This window comes from Alligator mississippiensis, chromosome 5 (genome assembly GCF_030867095.1).
Source record: "Alligator mississippiensis isolate rAllMis1 chromosome 5, rAllMis1, whole genome shotgun sequence".
Taxonomy (NCBI): Eukaryota; Metazoa; Chordata; order Crocodylia; family Alligatoridae; genus Alligator; species Alligator mississippiensis.
The window spans coordinates 139,197,696-139,222,811 of record NC_081828.1 but is presented as its reverse complement, the minus strand read 5'-3'; the positions used below and the strand labels follow the sequence as shown (position 1 = coordinate 139,222,811).

Genomic DNA, 25,116 nt, shown 5'->3' with positions numbered 1-25,116 from the left:
TACCCAAACATTTAATTTCTGGAGTCATCAAACTGTATATTTTTTATCATTTCATCCTCACAATGAAGTGATTCATCTAGTGATAAAAAAGAATATGGAATGAAAAAGTAAAGCTCTGTGTACTCATTTTTGGCTCAAAGAGCCACTTTATATTCATATCAATTTCATGGCTGAGAAGATATGGAAAACAAGAGTGGGACAAATATTTATTTTAAAAATGTTTATTAAACCATATATGCAAATACAGTTAACCCAGCCATGATATATTTGCAAGGGCTTGTCTTCACTGCCACACTGGAGTGAGAGCAGAGTGAAAGAGAAGTATTGAGATACAATACTGGTGCAAGGCAAGGTAATTGGAAAGTAGTTGATGAGGTTTTGCAACTCCAGTCACTGCATTTCCACTCTATCACTAGCTGGAGATTCAGCATCACTCCAGCTACAAGCCCAACCTCTCTTACAGGAGAGCTAGCTTGTGTCTAGAGTAGCATTTAACTCAAGCTAAATATTTTTGTGCATAGGAAGGAGTCAATAATACTTAAGTTACAGCTTGAACTAACATATGCAGTGAAGACGAGCCCTCTATAAGAAAAAGAATATGAAGACTGAGTAAACTGGTAACTGAAGGGAGGGACAATATACTAGACCATCAGACCTAAAGCCAAATCTTGCTCTCAGTAACCCTGCTGGAAATGAAGAGGATAAGAAAAAGGAGATGGGTTCTTTCCCTTATGAAATCTTTGGAGATCTTTACCCCCTGAAATTAATGGGACTGAGAAAGTTTGCCCTTTGCTTTCAGTCACTGTTCTGTATTTTGTCAGTAATAATCTACCCAGGACCTCACCAACGAGCTGTTTCCCTAAGCGCTAATAACTTTTCAAGGCAATCAGGACTTGTAGTAGAGACGAGATCTTTTATTAGACCAACAAGATTTTTGCAAAAAAATTCTTTAATTGCAAGCTTTCCAGCACAAACACCCTTCATTAGGCATTGGAGAAAAGATTGTAAAAGTTCTCGTGGGTAGAAATGTAAGTTCATATTTCACAGAATTTCACAAAAGAGTCAATAGATGAAAGACTCCTCTGGGCAGTCGGTTCATAGCTGGTATGAAGCCTCTCACCTCCTGTGAGGTTCTGTGATGATGCAAATTACCTTGAAACAAAGGCAGAAGCAGGATCTCAGGTTTCAGATGGTCACAGTTGTTTCCTGCTTGGGAAAATATGAAGATTTCATTTTTTTAAATTGGCTAAAATTCGATATCTTCCATGTGTCAGATATCCAGGTTGTAGCTGTATTGATCTAGAGGAAAAGGCAATCAGGACTTGTAGTAGAGATGTATCTTTTTTTAAACCAACAACATTTTTGCAAAAAAATGTCTTTAATTGCAAGCTTTTGGGCACAAACACCCTTCATCTGGTATTGGAAAAAAGATTGTAGAAGTTCTCCTGGGTAGAAATGAAAGTTGTTTGCAAAAATCAACTGTGACTATCTGAACCCTGAGATCCTGCTCCTACCTTTGTTTCAAGGTAACTTGCATCCTCACAGAACCTCACAAGAGGTGAGACTCACTATACCAGCTACAGGGGTGTAGGTTGTAGCTGTGTTGGTCTAAGGACATGGGTATCTCTCCACTTTCATCCCCCTTCTCTCTCTTACCCCTCCCCACCACCCCAGCCTGTCTCTCACCCATTGACTCCTCAATCTACATTTTCACTGACTATCTGTCTTGTATGCATACCAGCCCAGCCGCTGGCTTCTTTACTTTTCATTCCATCCAGGAAGAGCACATACCAACTGCTGAAACTTCCTTAACCTGACGAAGGGTTTTTGAACCTGAAAGCTTGCTTAATAATTATTTTCCAACTATTTGTGTTGGTCTAATAAAAGATATCAGATTCACCCAAGGAACCTTGTCTGACTATACCAGCTATGAACTGACTGCATGGAGGAGTTTTCTATCTATTAACTACTCTGTAAAATCCTATGAAATATGAACTTTCATTTCTACCCAGGAGAACTGTTACAATCTTTTCTCCAATGCCTGATGAAGGGTGTTTTTGCCTGAAAGCTTGCAATTAAAGATTTTTTTTTTTTGCAAAAATCTTGTTGGTCTAATAAAAGATATCATCTTTACTATGAGTCCTGATTGCCTTTTTCTCTAGACCAACACAACTACAACCTGGATACCTAATAACTTTTCAAGTATTATAAACTTTTTCTGTCTCACCTTTTTCCATTGGTGAGCTCTATTTATCTAACTTGTGTTTTGTATTCTATTCCCTTTTATTTTTATATATTCCACTGATTATAATATTTTAAATTCATTAACTTAATAAATATGTTGCAATATGTTACATCTGGCAAACCCCCTGATTTCATTATAATTCCAGAATAGCTAAGTACATTACAATAATTGCATACATTATTTCTATATTTCCATTGCTAATTGTACGTTATGGTTGTATTGCTTTGAATTTCAAGTGGATAAAGTTTCTGCTGAATCTCAATTAGAAAATGTTCAGACATTCTAAGATGCTGCTGTTAATTTTTTCACATTCTAGTTTTTCAGAAGCTTTCTTGGATAGTTTTTGGATAGTTGTTAAATATGTTTTAAATTCTAAGTGGAAAAGAGGAACAAAGCCTTAAATATTTTAGAACATGTTTTTAAAGGATCCCCATTTAATACACGCATACACACACAGCTGGCATTGTGGAAACTGCATTTGTGCGTGCCATTTAGGTAACTATACCAAAGGTAATTACAAAGATCAACTTGGCCTATTTCAGACTATTTTATGCATAACACCTTGGAATATAGTAGCTTCACTAGGTATGTGGGGACTATATTTACAAGCTAATATAGCAGAACATAATGATGATATAATTGTTATAAAAACCATGCAGCCTTATTTAAATTATATGACCATATTTACCATTTATAGTAGGTGTTAAATACTACTCTTATGCAAATAAACCTGTCCTTTTTCTAATGGTGTTATTTGTGCATAACTGTATTTACAGCACCATACATGTGTAAATCAGTCATTAAAATGCCTAGGCAGAGGAAAATCAAGGAACAGCCCTTTTTCATCATTCCTGTGACCCAAATGAGATGCAAATTATTTGATAAATGCTTTGGTGTAACTTCTCATCTTTTCTCAAAATATTCTCCTGAAAGATATTTTCAACTGAGATTGGAATAAATGTAGGATCAAAAATAGAATAATGGTAATCTTTAGTTACCATTTATATAAAAGCTACAAACATTTTGCAAGCATGGGATAGAAAAATAAATTCTTACACAGTAGGTGCATCTATACAAGTTGTTTAATGTGTAGTAGACTAATTCTACTGTACATTATCATGTCACGGCAAAAGCTGTGCTAATGCGCAATATAATTAGTCTACTACGCATTACGTATCATAAAAAGACCGTGCACTGGTGCTAATGCACAGTAGCACTGGTTAGTGCACATTTAGTTAGTACCTCATGTTAGAGGTACTAAACTTAATGAGCACTAACAATGGCACATTAATGTATGTGTAGACGCACCCAGTTGCCATTATTTTCTGAAGTATTTTTCAAATTGATTTTGTTTGATGTCTTAATAATTATAACTAGAAAATGTCCGTATATTTAACCTGGGTCAGTCATACTTAGATTTGCTCAGAATGGGAGCAGTTATCTTAAACCTGTCATGGAAATCTTAACTCTTGATGGGTCATTGATTAGGTGCATTCTTCAATGATTTGCAGTGTATACAGAAAACTTTAACTGGATGCAAAATATAAAATTAAAAAGTAATTAAAGAATGGGGTTACTAAAATAAGTGTATAATATTTTCAAGAACATATATGTATTTTGTAGCAAATATTTTCAGCACTTCACAATGTTTACATAGCTTCATAAGGTCTCACTGCCAATTGCTTAATGATGAGGATGAAGCAATATTTACTGAGGGGCCAAAATACATTTCATTCTCCACTGTGTAGCTTTTTGTTCAACTCATAGACTAAATACAGACATTCAAGGGTATTAGGGGGAAGTTAAATTGATTCAAAATGGCTGGGGGGGTTGGGGGTCCAGCAGGCTGAAGGGAATTGGGGGTCTGCTGGGGGATGTAGGGGCATGACCCGTGAGGGGGGGGGGGCAGGTGCAATGCACAGGTGGGGTAGTGGAAAGAGGCAGGTGGGGGGGGCAGGTGTGACCTGTGAGGGGTAGATTCATAGATATTAGGGTCGGAAGGGACCTCAGTAGGTCATTGAGTTCTGGGCAGGAAAGAGCACTGGGGTCAGATGACCCTAGCTAGGTGCTTGCCCAGTCTCCTCTTGAAGACCCCCAAGGTAGGGGAGAGCACCACCTCCCTTGGAAGCCCATTCCAGATTCTGGCAACCTTTACTGTGAAGAAGTTCTTTCTAATATCCAACCTAAATCTGCTCTCCATCAATTTGTGGCCATTGTTCCTAGTTATTCCAGGGGGCGTCATAGTAAATAGAGCATCTCCTATTCCCTGCTGTCCTTTCCTGATGAATTTGTAGGCAGCCACAAGATCACCTCTCTGCCTTCTCTTGCACAGGCTGAAGAGACCTAGGTCCTCTGTGTCTCCTCGTAGGGCCTTGCCTGCAGGCCTCTGATCATATGAGTGGCCCTCCTCTGAACCTTCTAAAGATTCTCTGCATCCTTCTTGAAGTGCAGCGCCCAAAACTGGATGCAGTACTCCAACCAATCTGGTTTCATTTTATGACAGGGTCACAAAATGCTTAGACGCAGGAGTAGAGGTGGATGTCATTTTCTTGGACTTTAGCAAGGCCTTCAATATGATATATCATCCTATTCTCATAAATAAATTAAGAGGTTGTGACATATATGTTTACACAGTCCAGTGGGTGGCAAATTGGCTTAGCAGTCGCACCCAGAGAGTGGTAGTAGATGGGTTGGTATCGACTTGGAAGGATGTGGGTAGTGTGGTCCCGCAGAGTTCAGTCCTTGGACCTGTACTCTTCAGTATCTTCATCAGTGACTTGGATGTGGGTGCGAAGTGTACTCTGTCCAAGTTTGCAGATGATACTAAATTGTGGGGTGAAGTGCACACTCCAGAGGGTAGGGAATGATTGCAGGTAGACCTGGACAGGTTAGAAAAGTGGGCAGTACACAATAGGATGCAGTACAACAAGGACAAGTGCAGAGTGCTGCACCTAGGGCGCAAAAATATCCAACACACCTACTGGCTGGGAAGTGACCCTCTTAGCAGCACAGAAGTGAAAAGTGATCTCGGAGTCATAGTGGACTCCAAGATGAACATGAGTCGTCAGTGTGGTGAAATCATCAGCAAAGCTAACCGCACTTTATCATGCATCAGCAGATCAATAGAACCAAGGAAGTGATACTTCCACTCTATGCGGCATTGGTCAGACCGCAGTTGGAATACTGCGTCCAGTTTTGGGCGCCACACTTCAAGAAGGATGTTGATAGACTCGAGAGGGTCCAGAGGAAGGCCACTTGTATGGTTAGGGGCTTACAGGACATGTCCTATGAGGAGAGACTGAGGGACCTGGACCTCTTCAGCCTCTACAAGAGAAGGCTGAGAGGTGATCTTCTGGCAACCTACAAATTCATTAAGAGGACGCAGCAAAGGATCAGAGATGCTCTGTTCACCAGGGCACCTCTTTGGGTAACAAGGAACAATGGTCACAAACTGACAAAGAGCAGATTTAGGCTAGATGTTAGGCAAAACTTCTTCATGGTAAGGGTGGCCAAAATTTGGAATGGGCTTCCAAGGGAGGTGGTGCTCTCCCCTACCTTGGGGGTCTTTAAGACAAGGCTGAATAGGCATCTGGCTGGGGTCATCTGACCCCAGCACTCTTTCCTGCCCGGGCAGTGGGTCAGACTCGATGATCTGTTGAGGTCCTTCTGACCCTAGCATCTATGAATCTATGAAACTGTGACCTGACCAGTGCCACATAGCGGGGAAGCATTACCTCCCTGGACCTGTTCATCATGTATCTGCTAATGCATGATAAAGTGTGGTTAGCCTTGTTGATCACTTCATCACATTGATGACTCATGTTCATCTTGGAGTCAACTATAACTCCAAGATCCCTTTCCGCTGCTGTGCTGCTGAGAAGGTCCTCCCCCAGCCTGGAAGTGTGTTTGTGGTTCTTTTTCCCCAGGTGCAGCACTTTGCACTTGTCTTTGTTGAACTGCATCCTATTCTGTTCTGCCCATTTTTCCAACCTGTCCAGATCCACCTGGATCCATTCCCTGCCCCCTGCTGTGTTAACTTTGCCCCATAATTTGATATCATCTGTAAACTTGGACAGGGTGCTCTTTAAGTCACTGATGAAGACATTGAATAGCACCGGTCCAGGGACCGAGCCTTGCAGGACTCCACTGCCCACATCTTTCCAGGTCAATATCAATTCATTCACCACCACACTCTGGGTGCGACCCCTAAGCCAATTTGCCACCCACCTGACCATATAATTATCTACATCACAGCCTGTCAGTTTATTTCTGAGAATGGAATGCAATACCGTATCGAAGACTTTCTACCTGCAATGAACCCGTGCTGATTTCCTTTCAGCATTATTTCCCCTGCTGGGCTCCCACAAATGTGATCCTTAATGATTTTTTCCAGAGTTTTCCCAAGGATAGAGGTGAGACTAACTGGCCTATAGTTTTCTGGTTCATCTCTCCTCCCCTTCTTGAAAATAGGGACCCCATTGGCTCCAGTCCTCTGGGACCTGACCGGAGCACCATGAGTGCTCAAACAGCCGTGTAAGTGGCTCTGCTATGACACTGGCCAATTCCTTCAGCACACGTGCAAGTTTATCTAGGCCCGCTGATTTGAACACATCCAGCCCCTCCAAGTGCCCCTTCACTAAGTCTGCGCTAACAGTTGGTGGGCTGGTATCCTTCCTGTGTCTATCTGTGATCCAATTAGGAGATTTGTCTGGTCGGTGTCTAGGAATACAGGTGCAAAGAACTCATTGAAGAGCTCAGCTTTGCCCCCATTCTCTGTCTCCAATTGCCCTAGTTTGTCCTGTAGGGGTCCTATGCTATCCCATGCCTTCCTTTTGCTCCCTGTATACCTGAAGAAGGACTTTTTATTGTCCTTAATTTTTGTCGCCAGCCTAAGTTCTAATCCTGTTTTGGCCTTCCTAATTGATTCCCTACAAGTGCAAACCAGGGAGGTATTTTCCTCGTTGGTAGCTACCCCCTGTTTCCATAGCCTGTACACCTCTTTCTTTGCCCTTAGGCTTTCCTGGACTTCCCTGTTCAGCCAAGAGGGCTTCTTGGCCCCTTTGCGCCCTTTTATATGCAATGGGATTGTCTCCTTCTGCAACCATAGGATCACTCCCTTGAGGAATGGCCACCCTTCCTGGACCCCCATTTCACCAATGCTCTTGAGCTTTAATGCCTCACTAACTAATTTCCTGAGCACGTTCAAGTTAGCCATTCTGAAGTCTAGCACTTCAGCCCTACCGGTTAGTTTACCCACCCTTTGCCGGATAGTGAATTGAATCAGTTGATGGTCACTATCCCCTAGTTTACCTTGTACCTGCAGATTCCCCATCAGGTCATCCCCTGTAGCTAACACCAAGTCCAACAAAGCATTTCCCCTAGTGGGATCATATACCTCCTGTGTTAGGTGGAGGTCCTGTATGCAGGTTAAGAACCTATGTGAGCAGTTAGATTTGGCTGACTGCTCCTCCCAGCAGATGTCAGGGTAATTTAGGTCACCCATGACAACCATATCTCTCAACCGTATGGCCTCTGAGAGCTGTCTGGAGACTACCAGGTCTAGCTCATCCTCCTGGTATGGCGGTCTATTGTAGACCCCTACTACCAGGTAGGTCCCTTTCCCCCCGACTTAGCCCTTCTCTGATCCCATCTTGATTATAGAGGATGTATATTGTTCCATAACGTAGAGAGCATCACCCCCTCCCTTTTTTCCCCATTGCCCCCTCCTTTTTTTCCCCACTCTATCCCATCTGTACAACCTGTAACCCTCAATGCCTACTGCCCAATCGTGAGTAGGGTCCCACCAGGTTTCAGTTAGTCCAACCAGGTTGAAGTTGTTCCTCACAAGAAGGAGTGCAAGTTTCTCCTGCTTGTTCCCCATGCTCCTAGCATTAGTGTAGAGACATCTGAGCCCCCCAGTGGGTGCCCTTGCTACCCCCCTTTCCTGATGTCTATCAGGCCTCTTAGTACTTACCTTAGTGCTTACTTGGACTGATCCAGTGCATTGCTCGTGGCTCACTGATCCTAGGTTCTCCTTATCCTCTGCTTCCCCATCCCCCGATGAACCTAGTTTAGCTCTTCGTAAGAGATCAGCCAACCTGTAAGAGAACAGACTCTTAACTTGAGAAGAGAGATGAAGACCATCTCATCCCAGGATGCCTCTCTCATGGAAGTGTGGATCGTGGTTGTAGAAGCCAAAACAGGAGTGCACCAACTCCAGGTGATGGCACCAACTCTGGAGCCGCAGGTTGACTTCCCTGATGCAAGTGTCCTGATGCTGACGGCGACCTCTGACTGGAAGGACGGACGAGAAGACCACCTTTGCCCCCGACTTCCTAAGCCTGGCCCCCAGAGCCCTGTAGTCACTCATGACACGGTCTGGACTACTCCTGGCTACATCATTCGTGACCACCTGGACGAGGACCATGGGATAGTAATCAGAGGGCTGGTTGAGATCAGGAATCCTTGCCATGATGTCCTGGATTCTGGCTCCAGGTAGGCAGCAAACCTCCCGGCCATGGGATCTCTTCAACACATAGGCCCCTCTGTGCCTCTCAGGAGGGAGTCGCTCACCACGATGACACGGCATCTCTTCTGGCTGCTAGGTTGTCGTTCAGCCTGCCCGGTGTTTGTTGCAGATGTGTCTTCCCTTGCAGCTTCCTCTGCTGCATCATCCTCCAGTGCTGCCAGGACTTTGTATCTGTTCGTTAGTTGCACTAGGGAAGCAGTCACAGCCACATGCTGTCTAGCTCTGGAGGTGACCGTCCTCCATTTAGCTGTCCTGGGACTCTCCCCTGATGTCTCTGCACCAGGTGTCTGGTCCTGCAGAGAATGAAAATATCCATCAATCTCATCCTTTCCCCTGAAGCCTGCTCACCTCTGCTTGGTGTTCCCTCACCTGCCCCTCCAGGGCCTCAATCTGAGCACATGTGGGGCAAGCAAGGGAACCCCCGGCCCCCACGCTACCTCCAGGCCTCAGAGGTCCCACCAGACAACCCCCGCAGACAAGGGGCCAGGGCAGTGCTGACCCATCCAAGGGGCCTGTCTGGGTGGAGGCCTCACAGAAGCTCCAGGCTGGAGGCAGCAGCAGGGCAGGGGTCCTGGCTGCACTTCATGTCACCACTCCCATAGTAGCCCCCCTCCTCATTCACTTACCTGAAGTCTCTGTCATAAGCTCCTGTGTACTCCTGCCCACGAACTGGCCTGCAAACTGCCTACAAACTGCTCCCCTGTTGGCAGTCCCTATTCTCTGGTTCTCTGGTCGCCTTTTATGGGTATGGAGGGTCTAGCTAGTTTTAAGTCAGGTGGTCTTTTTAAACCCTTTTTAATCTTCCCAAATGTCTGTACTTATCCATAGGGCCTGATTCTCTTTCTTCAGTTGGTATAACAGTGGCAAAACTCTCAGGTCTTCTATCAGAGACACTCTAACATGAGTGACCAGAGAATCAGGCCTACCAGGCCATGTTTCCAAAGACTGACCTATCACAGCTTTTTAGGTTTGTAAGCATGTTCTTAATCCTGTTGCTCAGGGTGGATGGCCTGTTTTGTTCTTGAAAGCACCGTTTGTAGACTTGATGGTACCCTTTCCCAATGCAATCAACTCTCATAAGTGGAAGAATTTTAGTGCTCTCACGGCCCCGGGTCCTAGGAAGTGCTGCCATGTACATGGCATTAAGGTTGGCGTCTATGCTGCACAGCCTGCTTCAACTTTTCGTAGTAGAACCACTGGCACGGCTGTTTGAGTGCTTGTAGTGCTTAGGTCAGGTCCCAGAGGACTGGAAAAGGGCCAGTGTGGTCCCTATTTTCAAGAAGAGGAGGAAGGAGGATCTGAGTAATTATAGGCCAGTTAGTCTCACCTCCATCCTTGGAAAAGTCTTTGAAAAGATTATTAAAGATCATATTTGTGTGAGTCCAGCGGGAAAAATAATGCAGCAGGGCAACCAGCATGGATTCATAGCAGGTAAAGCATGCCTGACTAATCTGGTTTCTTTTTATGACCGTGTCACAAAACACTTAGACGCAGGAGTAGAAGTGGATGTCATTTACTTGGATTTTAGCAAGGGCTTTGATAAGGTATCTCATTCCATTCTCATAAATAAATTAAGAGACTGTGACTTAGATGATTACACAGTCTGGTGGGCGGCAAATTGGTTTGGGGGTTGCACCCAGAGAGTGGTAGTGGACGGGTTGGTATCAACCTGGAAGGATGTAATCAGTGGGGTCCTGCAGGGCTCAGTCCTCGGACCTGTACTCTTCAATGTCTTCATCAGTGACTTGGATGTGGGCATGAAGTGTATTCTGTCCAATTTAGTATCATCCGCAAACTTGTGGGTGAAATGAACACACCGGAGGGTAGGGAACCATTACAGGTTTACCTGCACGGGTTGGAAAAGTGGGCAGAACACAATGGGATGCAGTTCAACAAGGACAAATGCAGAGTGCTGTACCTAGGGTGTAAAAATATCCCTCACACCTGCTGGCTGGGAAATAACCCTCTCAGAAGCACAGAAATGAAAAAGGATCTCGGAGTCATAGTGGACTCCAAGATGAATGTGAGTCATCAGTGTGACGAAATCATCAGCAAAGCTAACCTCACTTTATCATGCAGATGCATGACAAATAGAACCAAGAAGGTGATACTTCCCCTCTATGCGGCATTGGTCAGACCACAGTTGGAGTACTGCATCCAGTTTTGGGCACCATACTTTAAGAAGGATGTGGATAACCTCGAAAGGGTCCGAAGGAGAGCCACTCGTATGGTTAAGGGTGTACAGACCAAGCCCTATGAGGAGAGAGTAAGGGACCTGGACCTCTTCAGCCTCTGCAAGAGAAGGCTGAGAGGTGATGTTGTGGCCGCCTACAAATTCTTAGGGGGACGCAGCAAGGTATTGGAGATGCTGTTTTCACCAGGGTGCCTCTTCGGGTAGCAAGGAACAATGGTCACAAACTGACAGAGAGCAGATTTAGGTTAGACATCAGGAAAAACTTCACGGAAGGGTGGCCAAAATTTGGAATGGGCTTCCAAGGGAGGTGGTGCTCTCTCCTACCTTGGGGGTCTTTAAGAGAAGGCTGGACAGGCATCTGGTTGTGGTCATCTGACCCCAGTACTCTTTCCTGCGTAGGAACGGGGTTGGACTCTATGATCTTTTGAGGTCCCTTCTGACCGTAGCATCTATGAATCTATGAAACTTAAACTGGAACTCTTAGGCCTTGACCTGAGAGCCTGGAAACTAAAATGGGAACTAAGACTCTGAAGTCATCTCAGCTAATTACTAAGCAGAATGGAATTAAGTCCTGGAAGTCCTGAGAATCCCAGCATGAGTTGGGCTCCCTATAAGTAAATAAATAAATTCCATAATAGAGGACTCCCTATAATTCGCCTAATTTGAGTCACTCCCCATACTGCCCCCACTCTCTGAAAACATCCAGGGGATCCATAGGTTTCCGGGACAGCCTGCAGAAGTCCCCTAACATCAGGTGATGGGCAGCTCAGAGAGTCAGGGCAGCCAGCTTATCATCCAACATTCCTTTCTGTAGAAATGTAAAAAAAAATAAATCTAGCTTTTATTCCAAGTAAGAATAAAAATGTTTCTGCAATATCAGAATTTCCTGAAAAATTAAAATTCTGAATTTTAACTAAGTTCTGCTTCCATAGCAGCACTGCATCTTAGAAAGAAATGAAAACCAAACCAAACAGAAAAACATAGCAGATTTACAAATGGAGTTTAGGTGGACAAGGAGCTACTGAGAGATTTACACACAGTTTTCAGATTAACCCAGCACTTTAGGGAGCAGTGGCAAATTCTCTGGTGACATTAAAAAAAAAGAAGACATGGAGTGATAGCATGCTTATATCAGTGTCATTTACTTTAATTTGTTGTGGATTTATCCCAGGAAAAATCAGGGGTAAAATTACACTAGTGTATGTAGACAAACAAGCTCCCCTATCATGTACTACCATACTGCTATGACAAAGGTCATTAATAGCAGTTCACAGCACACAGCCACACTCATCTCTTCACTCCAGATGAATTTTAGCATGCCAAGATCATGTGACCCATCACACATATGCCATCTGTTTAGAAAAGTATAAATGACAAAGTAGTGCAGCTTCCATTTATTTGGACATTAGTACATAGGCTTCAGTGCAAATATCGTGACAGGGAGAAAAGCAAACAAACTATTTGGGGTTTACATTCTCCAGTTTTTTGTTCAACCCACCCATTATATTATGTCCCCTCAATATATAAATGGTCTCCAGATTACTCTTTAATATCTTGCTTGTTTTTTGATTCACTTACTCTTGACATACAACTAACATGCAGACTGAATTGCATTTTATATTGTGTTATACGTCCAGACTTTTAAATAATACAGCTGATTATATTAGGTCTGAATCTGGTCCATACTATTTGATTGCTACTGGTTCACTATTTTGCAGCTTGTAAATGGTATATTTTAATAGAATCTAGGGAGGAGGTAGCCAATTTCCTGAAATTGCAATTCATTACTAGTTACATAATGACTCCCCTCCTTCACAGTCACTGTCATCTTACTGAAAATGATAGTAGTATTTACAATAGGAGTATAAATGTATTGTGGAAAAGGTGTGAGTTTCCTTTCCTTTCCTTTCCTTCTGATCAAAAAATTGAAAATAACCTAGGGGGTTAAGCCTAGCTTTTAATATATTTTTGTGGTCAGTTTTCCCTTAATGACCTTGCAGCTCTTGCTGTGGTGCTGCTGTGTTTCCGCTGGACACTGTACATGGTTAGGGTAACCTTTCAAATAATGGGATCTCCTCATTCATAAAGGAAATAACTTTCAAAGACTTACTGAATCTCCCGTTCTGTTATCCTCATTTGTATATTGTTATTTTCCCCCTTCTCTTGACCAGCACCAAAAGCATTTCTAAATTTTTTGAACTCTTATGGGAGATGATGAGGTTGTGGGATCTTTGATTTTGAAAGTGACATCAAATTCATCTGAACTGCCATTACCACATTAGTTGTCCTATTTCTGTACACATTGTAAGTAGAACTGCCCAGGAAATTTTGTAAAGAAACAATTTTTTTCTGTAGTTTTTTTAATATTGTGAACTGATTTTTTTTTTAAATATAATTTGCCCAACACCAAAGCATAAAGACTCAGTTTCATCTGAGTTTTTTTTACATTTTTGCAAAAAAAAAAAATTGAAAACGCATACAGTATTTCCAATAGAAATTTTTGTGTTGTTAAAAAGTCCATTTTTAAGTTATTTCAGCAATCTGCAATTATAAGTTATGAGAGAATCAGTAAAAACGAATTAATTTTAAGATAAAATATGGTTCATACTCAATAATGTTTGATAGATAGTTGTCTGTTGGGTCTACTGTTCTCTAATGTTTGATAGATTGCTGTTTTCAAATGACACCCAAATATTTGGGTCTAAATTACATTGTGACTTATGCCATCTACAACTCCATTTCCAAACAAGACACTTCATAAGAAGTAAATCAGAACAAAAGGAATCCCATGGTAAATGAAATAAAGCTGCTTCTTGCTAATACTCCTATAAAGTGAGCGTGCCAATGATCCCATACACTGAACTTTTGCTGTATTCCTTAGTTAAACAGCCATTTTACTTGATACCATGCTGCAGTATAATTTAGTCCATGATTCTCTCTCGTCTTTGTTTTCAGATAATTATATTAAAAGATAGAAAAGCTCACCCGGATCATCTTGCTCATCTTCTTGTCAATATACCTTTCCTTGCACATACCAAACATTATCTAACATTCTAATATTTTTTATAGTCTAATTCCAAATGTTCAAAGCAAGGGAGATTCTACTAATTCTCCGCAGATGTAGTTCGACAGCCTAATATTTGTGTCTCACTTGGACCTTGACTAGAAGATAGCAATTCCATTTTTCAGCAAGTTATGAAATTTCAAACATTTTGTGTGCCAAATGAGAACAAAACCAAATCTTTGGAAGGTTTTCACAGAAATTGAATTTGTGTGTGTGTGTGCGCTAATGTTTCCGAATTGTTAAGGTATCAGCCTAGAGCGTGAGGGACTGAGGTTTAAGTCCATTCTCTCTCTGAATTGAAAACGTGTCTTTCATTCCTGCCAACTCCAAATTAGGCAGGTATATTTCCCATATTTCAGTCTATCAACTGAGCTATGGAGTCTCTCTCTTTTCCCTCCACCTCCTGCCTCAATGTTAGTTTTTAGAAACTTGATATGTTGCTGTGGAAATGTTCTAACTGGCTCTAGTCAACACCTCTTGGTATCTCTTAAGAGCAAATCTACTTTTTAAAAAATATGCCTCGTGCATGCAAAAAAAGGGGGAGAAGTAAAATAGGTACTATACTTTTTCGTATGCCACACAACCCCAAATAAGAAATGCAGCTTGTTTTGGAGAAAGCAGAATGACTAAAGTTTTGACCCCCTCACAGCTGAATAGGCTGCTTTTGCCTAAGCAGGAAAGAGAGGAAGAGTGAGCTGAAGATTAGGTTCTGTCCTTGCTCCAATTCAGGGATAGAGTTAGGTCCATTTAAGTGCTGAACTGTGCATACATTTGTCACAACCCAATTAAGTAGTGCCCATGTCACAAGCAAGTAAAACCATTCAAAACAGTTTTTTTCTGCACTAGGTTAACTAAGGGTTAACAAATGATAGTAACAGTTTCTTTGCTGCGCATGTCAAAAAGAAATTTATAACTGTGACACCAACATGAAATAGAACTTAGCCTTCTGTGCTGTACATAAATCATTATAATTGGTCAAAGAAAACAAGGAGTAACCCTGTGATAATACCCTAGCGAAGACCGCTAGATAATTGGCGATTCTAATTAAATTTATGACGTGGCAAAAAGCAATTGGCTATTATACAAATAAAACCCGTCTTCACTTCCATGAAGAAGGGGAGACCTCCGCACACGTAACCTGGAGACCTCTGAACGTATGTGTCAGAGTAACTGACAATTTGATCACTTGTCAGTTCCCCGCGTCTCGACCCAATCTCAGACGTAAATCAACGACCTGCTGGCCCGACCTTTTCTCTGCCCGACCACCGAACTTATGCAGACCGACCTACGAACCCTAAGCTGTAACTAACCAAGTATTTCTAACCTCCGTCTTTCACCACTTGACGGCGTGAGTAAATAATCTTGCTTTGCAACCGATAAGCGTCCGCCTAATTAATTCCACTCCATGCGTCACAAGTACCCGCCTGACGGACCCTTAACTGCCTGGGTGGGAGTCAGGGAGAGCTGCTGGCCGGCTGCCCTGGGTCCTGACAACATTCAGGGATTTAGATTGGGCAAAAAATGGCCAGCCCATTCTAAGTTCACTTAAGGAGGCATACTATGTAGGTCGGGCTACTCCGTGCTTGATCTAGCTGAATGTCTGTACATGCTGGGACCATAGCCCCAGAGCTGGGAAACTAGCTCAAGCACTGATTGTAATTTAGTCACAGCAGCATAAGTAGTTACCTAGCTTTTTGGTTGCATTTTGCAGCATATATAAAGTTCCATGCTGTTGCAGCTACATTTCTAGCAGGAGTTAAGCTAGTTTAAAGTTAGCTTAAGTTTTCCTATACAAGATGTGATCATGGTAGTGACTGTAGTGTAGACATACAACTTAAATTAATATGCAGTTAAACCATCCTTACTATACTTGATATCCTCATTCTAGATGTAGGAAATTACTACAGTGTTTCAGATACCATGAGCAATGTCTTGATGATTTGGTAAATGTTGATTTTTTTTTTAAAGGGCCTGAGTGAGCTAGTCATCCTTATGCAGCAGAACATGTTATCATTATTTTTTAAAACAGGCAGTAAAGTATATGCTGAGTTGAGACCTTAACAGGAAACATTTACATCAAGAGTAGTTTTCCCATGAGAGGAAATTGAAATGCATAGAAATGAAGTTGCTTGCTCAAGGGAAACACAAGGAATGGAATTAAAAGACAAAAATGCCTGACTCCTAACCAATGTCAACGAACAATTTAGGGCCCTCCTAAAAATAATTCAGGATGGGTAATTCTCAGCCCATCACTTGAATATTTGTCTACCTCCATTGAATTATTATCAGAGTATATTACAGTAGTTTCCAAGTAGGGCTATTTTATTGTATACAATATTTTTAAAGGAAAGATGTTCATACCCTATTCTTATATTTTATCATAACAAATTGTTTGAAGAAAGAGTTGGCCAGATGCTTAACTGGCATAAATCAACATAAACTCATTAACTTCACTAGGGCTATGATGGTTTTCCCCAGAAGGTCTATATAGCCTGATCAAAATCAAATCCAATTTTCATTCTAGTAATGAATTAACATTCTATAAGCAGGGTTACTTGAGATAAACAACATTTTATGTACAATTCCATTAAAAAAAATTATAAATGCTTAGTAGAATGTATTTTTTAAATAGTTTCATTTGGATGAAAATAATTTATTTTACACAAAGAAATAAAGTTAAAAGCCATAAAGTGTTATAACTTACTAGCAAATTGCCCATCAAGAATGACAAGGAGGTGGGGCAGGGACAGAGGCCTGCGTCTGGCTCCCCCTCCCTGTCTCGAGCCAGGGCCAGGTCCACGCCCCACCTCCCCCCTGCCACTGTGGGCCATGGCCGGGGCCACTCCCTGCCTCTCCCCTGCCGCTTCAGGCCAGAACTGGGGCCTGAACCATTCCCTTCCCCTCCTCTCCTCTCCCCTCCCCTCCCCTCCCCTTTAGGATAGGTCTGGGGCCGCTCCCTGCCTTCCCCCCCCCCCGCCGCTGCTTCAAGCTGGGGCCAGGGTCTGGGCCATTCCCTTCTCTCCCCCCCCCGCCCCCTCCCTCTGCTTCGAGCAGGGGCCAAGACCAGCACTCCAGTGCCCCCCGTTATGGTAGTGCTCCGGTCCCTGCCATCCCCCCTCACCTCCCTTCCCTCTGGCCCCCCAGTTCCCATTGTCATAGCAGCACTCCACCATCTGGGTCTGTCTGTGTAGAGCACTCTGATTGGCTGCTGAGACAGCCAGTCAGAGTGCAAATAAAGTGTTATGGACAGACCGACAGAAAAAGGCTTTTATAATATTTGAATTATTGAGGTTTGGAAAAAGGTATCCTAATCTGTAAAACTATAGCAAGGAGGATTCAGTGATAAAGTTAAAACTCACATTTGCCTACTGCACAATCCAAAACAGGTTTCCTATCTAAAATGATGCTTGAATGTTATGTTCCATCTCTAATGTGTCTTTTTACAAATATCTTGTTTTATATATTTGATTTGCATCCAAAATACTGACACAGCTTCACTTGGGTTTCTAAATCATAAAATAGTTATGCAGGCTATATAGCAGCAGCAGGCTAATTTGCCACAATTTCTAAGCATTTACTATTTCTTCTCTTTTTTTTCATCCTTCCCAGTGCCTGAAGAGATAACTTCAGAGGATACACCCCCCAAAAAGAAATCACTTTAACCAGTCAAATATTCACTATTGCATTGTCTTTGAAAGGAAATAATTCCACTGCACCTTAAAAAAAGCAAAAATATTTAAATTACTCAGTTTTATGGTATGGATAAAAGAAAAATAATTGAAAATATATGATTTTCTCTCCTCTGATGGAGATTAATACAGATTCCTCCTTTTAATGAAGGGTTCACTCTTTAGATTATAATTGTATTTAGTTAATTTGCATTTTAGGAAGGCATGCATGTGAATTCACCTGATCAATTATTTTAATAGATCCTGGAGTTTTGAGATCTCCCACCAGAATTTTTTCTTAATAGCTGTATTTTTAAAAGAAGATTAATGTCCTGATGCTACTGATTCCAAAATATCTTACTTTATTGAAATAAAAACATATTCATCTTTCCTTGCCCTTTGTTTTTACCCTTGCTAGGTAAATGTAATTATCAAGAAGTACTGATGCTAAATTCTGCATCCTTTGCTGATTTGTCTAGATTACCCTTTGTGTATCTGTTTGAATGCAAGCTCATTGAATGCCAATTAATCACTAATATGATTGTAAATACTAATTTAGACACTGTAAACACGGATTCCAGGATACAAATGTTAAAGTATTGTCCAGACTAGCCTTTACAGTGTTAACTTTTGATGACTGACATTTATTCGCTTCTGTAAAAACAATACAAGAGTATTGTTTTTCAGTCATGAATCACAAAACTATAAAGATTAGTCTCATACTTTTTCAGAACTCCTTCTCTCATGATACTTCTGAAGGAACTGGTATAAAACAGTGTGAGTACATGTATGTGTTTGAGAGCTGGAGTTATTAAAATAAAAAAGGAAAAATATACCATGCTCAGTACTTTTTAAATCCCAGGTAATAAAGGAGGACTAAAACCTAATTCTACGTTTTCAAAGCCCTCACACATTTTTCAGGAAGAAAAGGTTCCCATAGTTATTTCCTAGTGTCTTGCTGAGGCCTCATGATTTGTTGGGGGCTAACTGCATATTTCCACATCCCAAAAAATATAATTCAGAATAAGTGTCTTCAGCCTGTGCTTTAAGTTTGGCATTTCAAGATGAATTGTTGCTCTTTGTACTAGGTCTGCCTGACTCAGAAGACAAGGGGGCCTGATTCTATCCTTAACTCTGTTTCAGGCATTACTCCTTTGATGGTGATGGAGTTACTTTGATATAGTACTGGTGTCAGTGAGGTAAAAATCAGTGAAAAGTTTAAAGAAAAATGGAAAATTCTGTTGCAGAATCTGTAATACCCTGTAACATCATCTAGAGGTAGACTGGGGAAAAGAAAGTAAGTGGCTAACATTAAGAGTAGGTTCCATGTCATTGTAAACTAGTCAAACTCACAGCCTGATGTATGCAAGTTGAATCTATGAATCGTAAAATTTGCTACTTTTAATCCTTTGAAAGTATTTTGCAAGTGGAGAAAGGACAGGGAAGTGTGTCAAAGTGGGGTCCCTGGATAACCTCAGGGCTAGTTTCCTAACCTGACTTTGGGCACGCCCCCCACCTGACTTGCCCGCCACGCCTTGATGGAATATAATTAGGTTGTTAATTAAGGTGGGAGGCTGCCCATTTTACACCCCAATATTGCAGGGGCTATCCGTGGCTCTGTTCCACCCCTACACTGTGGCCCAAGCCTCGCAGATGGCATCTCAGGCAGTTGGTTCAATTGTCCCCTTTGCCCATTAGCTGTGGCCCCCAATCATGGGACCTTCACCTTCCATAAGCCCTGGCCCTGTCTCAGGCCAGTCAAGACCTCGAACTTCTTTGCTCATCATGGGCATTCCTCGCGGTGGGCCCCTGGCCTTTTTGACCCTTCCGGTCCTGGCCATAGTATAGACCAGTTGAATGCCTTGGTTGGATTTTTGCATTCTGCCTGCACTTAGGGATCGGGGTCCCCCGTTCCCGGCTCAGTCACTCCCCAAGCCAGGCTCAGGCACCTCCAGAAGCTTAGCTGGCCTACCCTGCTCTGATGTTATATGACCCACCCAAAGGTGAGGGCTGAGGTTAAGGTACCCCTACTCGCCTTTCACTGGAGTGGTAACTGGCCTGGCATTTCCTGGGGGCTTCCGCACCACTGAGAGCTCCACCAGGCCACCCATTCCCGGCAGGGTGCAGTTTTAGGTCATGCCCAGGACCAGGAGCCTCCAAACCATCCCCTACAGCTCCTGCCCATACCTCCAGAATGTTACAAGAAGCCTTGCATCCAGGCAATGTTACTGCCTGGCCTGTCAGCAGCAAACTACCCTGTTTATATAGGCAGCCATGGATCTAAAATGGCTGCCACAATTAAGCACCTGCTGGCTGCTTGGCTCAGCCCTTAATGTGGCAGGCACGAACAGTGCCCTGCCAAAGGAAGTAATTATATTTTTGTGTAATATATCTCCTATGCCTTACCTTTGTTCTTTCCAATGATGTATGGAATGATTCAGACATTCATCTCATTTGTTTTGCCTTTTAATTTAGCTATCTTATTTACCACAAAATTAAGCAAGTTGGAATAAACCAAGTAGTGACTAAATTCACCCCTCTGTAACACAGATATAACCCAGTTTGTGTCATTTCAGCCAAATTTACTCTGGTATATATCCATATAGATCCATTGAGGGCCATAATTAACAGAACCTAATACGATTCTGTCCTTTTGACAGAAACAGTTTTAACAGTACCTTTTTGTCACTAACAGCATGACTCTGGTCAGATTCTACTGTCTGATTTTTTTCAAAGGATCCGTTGCCTTGTAAGTGATATGAAAATATCTTGTGTCTTTTTAAGTAAATGTATGTATATGCAGATAGAGAGAGAGAGATGTTTATGTGCATGTGTGTATACATACTCATCAACTTTTAAATAACTTTTGTAACCTTTTCATATAGTGAGTCCTATAAAATCTATACTCTTGTTTCATTCCAGAGATCCCTGAAGATCCACAAATTGCAGAAGCATATTATAATGATGAGTTTGATTCTTGCTCAGAATCAAGTGAAGAAGAGGAGAAATACAATGAAGAGGACGAGAATGCTGAAATATCTCAGTCTGTCTCCAGAACAAATCAACAGGTAGATTGTGTTCTTGTGTGACAATAGCATATCCCTGGGTGCTATTTTTTATAATTGTTTGTAAAGCAACAATCAGCATAATACACTGAGTGTCCGATCTTGAGAAGTACTGATCAATTACAGTTCCCACTCATTTTACTGAGATTGACGGTGTTAGAAACCTATCAAAGTTAGGTCACATGAATGTGCATTTATAAACCATCCAAAATAAAGAGAGTATTCTGTATCTCTTTAGGATTAAGGACAAAAGTACTTTAGGGACCAAGACGTAGTTGAGCGTTGTCACATTTGGAAATGGATCTTAGCCTCATAAATCAGGAGCTTTTGAAAATTTGTCATGTACCTTCAGTCTGTGTCTTGTATGCCTCTGATCCATATACAGTCTGTTTCTAATTTATCATGTTAATCAGTTTGTTTTTTATTGTAAACTCCTTGAGTAGGGACAGACATTCAAAAAGCCTGAGTCTAAATTAATTGAATCTTTGCAGGTTAGTCTAACTTGGCTAGGCTAAACCAGTTTGTAACCATGCAGACATCCCCTCTGGACTCAGAAAATGAAGGCACATGCTTGCAGTAGCTCAGGCTAGAAGTCGGGGGGCACTAAAGCAGCCGTCCCTTCCCTTCCAGAGTGCTGAGCTGAGGGGGTGTGGCCAGGCCCCAGCAGGACTGGGGAGGGGTCATCCATCCCCCTCTCCCCCCGCCCCCCAATCAGCCCAGCAGGTAAAGTTTATCACCCCAACTCAGTGTTTATCATCCCATTAAGAAAACAAAGCCTCTCTCCATTAGTTCAAGCTCTTCTTAAACAGCTTTTCCAAGGAAGGACATTAAGCTACCTGTTGATTAGCTCCAAAATGCCTGTCTGCTTTTGTCTTCTCCCACAGCATGGACTCTAGCCAGCATGTGGTCTGCTAGGTAATGCTGAGATGTGTCTGTGTAAAGCAGGGGGCTGGGAGGGAATAATTCCTGCTGAGCAGAGAGAAACCAGGCAGATGCCTGCAGTCTCTGCCAGAGCTCCAGGAAGGGAACAGAGGGATGGGGCCAGTTCTGCTGTGGAACAGAGAGCCCTGCCCAGCCCAGAGAGCATGCCAAGATGCTGGGGGAGTCTGGTTTATCTTAAACCAGCAAGGGGTCTGGGACAGACATTGCATAAACTGGTTTGAGCCAAATCAGGTGAGTCTGATACTACATTCAACCAGGTTTATCTCAAATCGGTTTCGGTCATTTTCAAACTGGTTTATGTACACTGAGCATCTGTTCTGTTACAGGTTTAAACCCGTTTCTGATCACTTAAACTGGTTTATGTGTAATGTCTGTCCCTAGCCCTTAAGAAAGGACTGTGACTTCTTTTACTTCTTTAGGAATGACATGTATCAATGTTGCTCATCAAATTTAAGTAACTTGTAATTATTTGAGGTAGTAATTGTCCCAAATTTTTGTTTGTTTGTTTGCTAAGGCACAATTAAATGGTAGTTTTGTGTAAGGAAGTATAATTGTATAAGGAAGTATAATTGTGCTTGGGAATGAGGCAGTTCTTCTATCCGTTACACTTTGGCTTTAAAAGCTTACTCAAAGCAATTTCATTTTTAATCTGGAAATATCCAGTTAATCAAAATAAACCAAGGTGCCATTCAGATTAAACACAAAAGAGGCTGATAGGGCTTCAATTACATTTTGCTTCAAAGGAAGTTAAGGAAAAAAGAAGGTAATATCAAAAGGTAGCTTAGGCAATGTTTAGGATTGTTAAAATAGCATTTGGACAGGTATATGTATCTTTAAAAAAACGAAATTCCTTGCTGCATTGTCTTTATTACAGCTGTATGAAAATGTAGAAGCGGTTTATTGTGTCCATTAAAAGTGCAGCGATCCTATAAAATGATAATCAGTCAATCAAAAATCAGTTGCATAGTTCATGGAATGGTTTTGACGTGATTATACAGACCCTGCAGTCTACATCTCCTGTATAGACTGAACAAAACACTGATACAGTTCCTTAAAAAACCCACCATAATGTACTCTTGAAATATATTATTACTCACTTTCATTATCCCTTATTGTATTTCGTCTCTCTGGTATGCCTTTTTAAGTTTTCATTTAACTTGCATCCAGATTGTCATAGAGTTATATCATTAAGTGTCAATCAATAATGTTTTTGAACATGTAGACGGCAACTTAGAATTAGCAAAAGGTGGCTGATATAAATAGAGTTCTTAATAATGCAGAGTAAATTAGGTATTGGCAGTCAGGCTTAGGCAGAATAACATTTAGTCACTTGTTTTAGTGAATCCCAGTTTGGTGACAACAATAACTAGTGTTGGAGGTGGGAGGAATATTTCATTGATGTCTCTTTTCAGAATTTGATCCTTCACCTATGTACGTCTTTATGTATGCACACTGTGAGCAAAACAAATCCTTTCAACATTACAGGAAGATTCATAGTCTGATGATTAGAGAGCAAATACTTTTTTAGCAATGCCTCTATGAAAGAAGTGACTAGCTTTCTTTAGTTTTCCCTTGTTATAGCACCTTTATTGAGACAGAGGCTGCTCCTTTTTCGTGAATATTAATACAAATCTTTAATTTTCCAGAAAAAGTTACCCCCTCTCTGCCTCCCCCCCACACACCCCAAAAAAGGAACCTTCAAACAGAATGTTTAATTTTCTTAAGTGAGGAGCTCCATATTGGGCCTGAGCTCTCTGATGTCTCTTGTCAACTGTTTAGGGGTTTAGCTCACATCTAATTAAACTAACAACTTTCACAATTTTTTGGTAGAATTTGCCCTCCTAATAACCTGCAGGGACTTATTCTGCTCTATTGATGCAATGGGAACACTCCCATCAACTGCAGTGAGAGTAGAATTGAACCCTGAATGTAGTTTAAAGTTCATTATGTATTATTAGTACTCTTTATTTCTTCAATGTAGCTGGTAAAAAATACAGCCACAAATGAAGCCCTTGGAACTATGCATTAGGAAGACAGCATTATAACGAATCATAGAAAATTAGAGTTGGAAGGGGCCTCAGGAGGTCATCTCATCCAGCCCCACACTCAAAGCAGGACTATCCCCAACTAGATCATTCGAGCCAGAGCTTTGTCAAGCCAGGCCTTAAAATACTCTAAGGATGGAGATTCTCTAGGTAACCCATTCCAGTGCTTCACCACCCTCCTAGTGAGATAGATTTTCCTATGAGCAGGGATCCTGGTTTTCTCTGATAAAAAAAATCCCCAATTTTTGGATTAAAACAGTAACCCAAAATGCACATTTTTCGTGATTAAAATGAAATACCACTAATAAATATATATAGTAAATATAAATATAAATATATTAGTTAAATATATATTTGCGTTGTTTCGTTTTGATGATGGAAAAATGTGGATTTTGGGTTACTGTTCTTAATCTGAAAATTGGGGATTTTTTTATCGGAGAAAACCAGGATCCCTGCTCACGAGCTAAACTGTTCTCAGTGGTGGCAGATGACAGACCAAGGAGAATGGGCCCAAGTTTCAGCAAGGGAAGTTTAGGTTGTATATTAGGAAAATCTATCTCACTAGGAGGGTGGGGAAGCACTGGAATGGGTTACCTAGTCTCAACAAGACCCCAAATTCTTCATTTCCCTGACCTTTCTGTTGTTTATATCTTTGCAAAGTGAGTGCAACAATGCCACACTTGTGATTTAGCTGCATTTTATAACCTCTTCGAACACAGGAATTACCCCAACAAAATGTAGGCTTAAAATCTGCTGTTAGGTTGATGTTCACAGTGGGATTAGAATATGACCCTTACTGCAATGTAAAATTTTTCATGCACCCATTTATACTCTTCATTATGTGCATGAAGAGGCTCCAAGATGACAATTTCCCTCTTATATGGGAAAGTCTGAATCCATCTTAGAACTACACAGGCTACCGTGGGACAGATTTGAGGACTGACTGAATAAGGGACAGTGGTGTGGCAAGTGGCTCCCTAAGTACATGGTGGGCATGTACATGCCCCTTTTCACCTAAAGGAATGGAGCTGGGTCTACAGAAAAGGAGTGCATATTGGCTGCAAGGTGGTGGTTCAATGGCCTGCCCCCACCTGAGTTTCTCTGCACAAAGCCACTTTGCTCAGGTTTTGGGTAGAAGGAAAGGTGAAGTTCACCTTTAATGAATTTAACAATTACTTTTCCAGACTCCTCACTCTGCCACTTGATCTCCTTAATTATGCCTTTTTTCAAGGAACTCTGGTTTTCTAATTTGATGGGATCAAAATAGGAATAATAAGAGAGGAATGTGAAAACTTGCTGTAAAAACATCAGCAATTTTTTTGATGTTCACTGAGGGTGTCATGTTGGCTTTGATGTAGTTGAGG

General features: G+C 41.7%; 1 protein-coding gene and 1 long non-coding RNA gene across 5 annotated transcripts in view; one reads left to right on the top strand and one right to left on the bottom strand.

Annotated features, from left to right (window-relative positions):
• The window catches only part of NEK11 (NIMA related kinase 11), a 204,375-nt gene that overhangs the window by 118,619 nt on the left and 60,640 nt on the right, over positions 1-25,116 (top strand). For all 4 annotated transcript variants that reach the window (XM_059728794.1, XM_059728796.1, XM_059728792.1 and 1 more), the window contains one exon: positions 20,623-20,768. In XM_059728794.1, coding sequence (XP_059584777.1) covers positions 20,623-20,768 — 146 coding nt within the window. The remainder of the gene's footprint in view (positions 1-20,622; positions 20,769-25,116) is intronic.
• Positions 230-15,730, bottom strand: LOC109282260 (uncharacterized). Its single transcript, XR_002089197.2, has 3 exons — positions 8,819-15,730; positions 8,220-8,343; positions 230-1,206 (listed from the first exon to the last, which is right to left on the bottom strand). It is a non-coding gene; the product is annotated as an uncharacterized LOC109282260 (long non-coding RNA).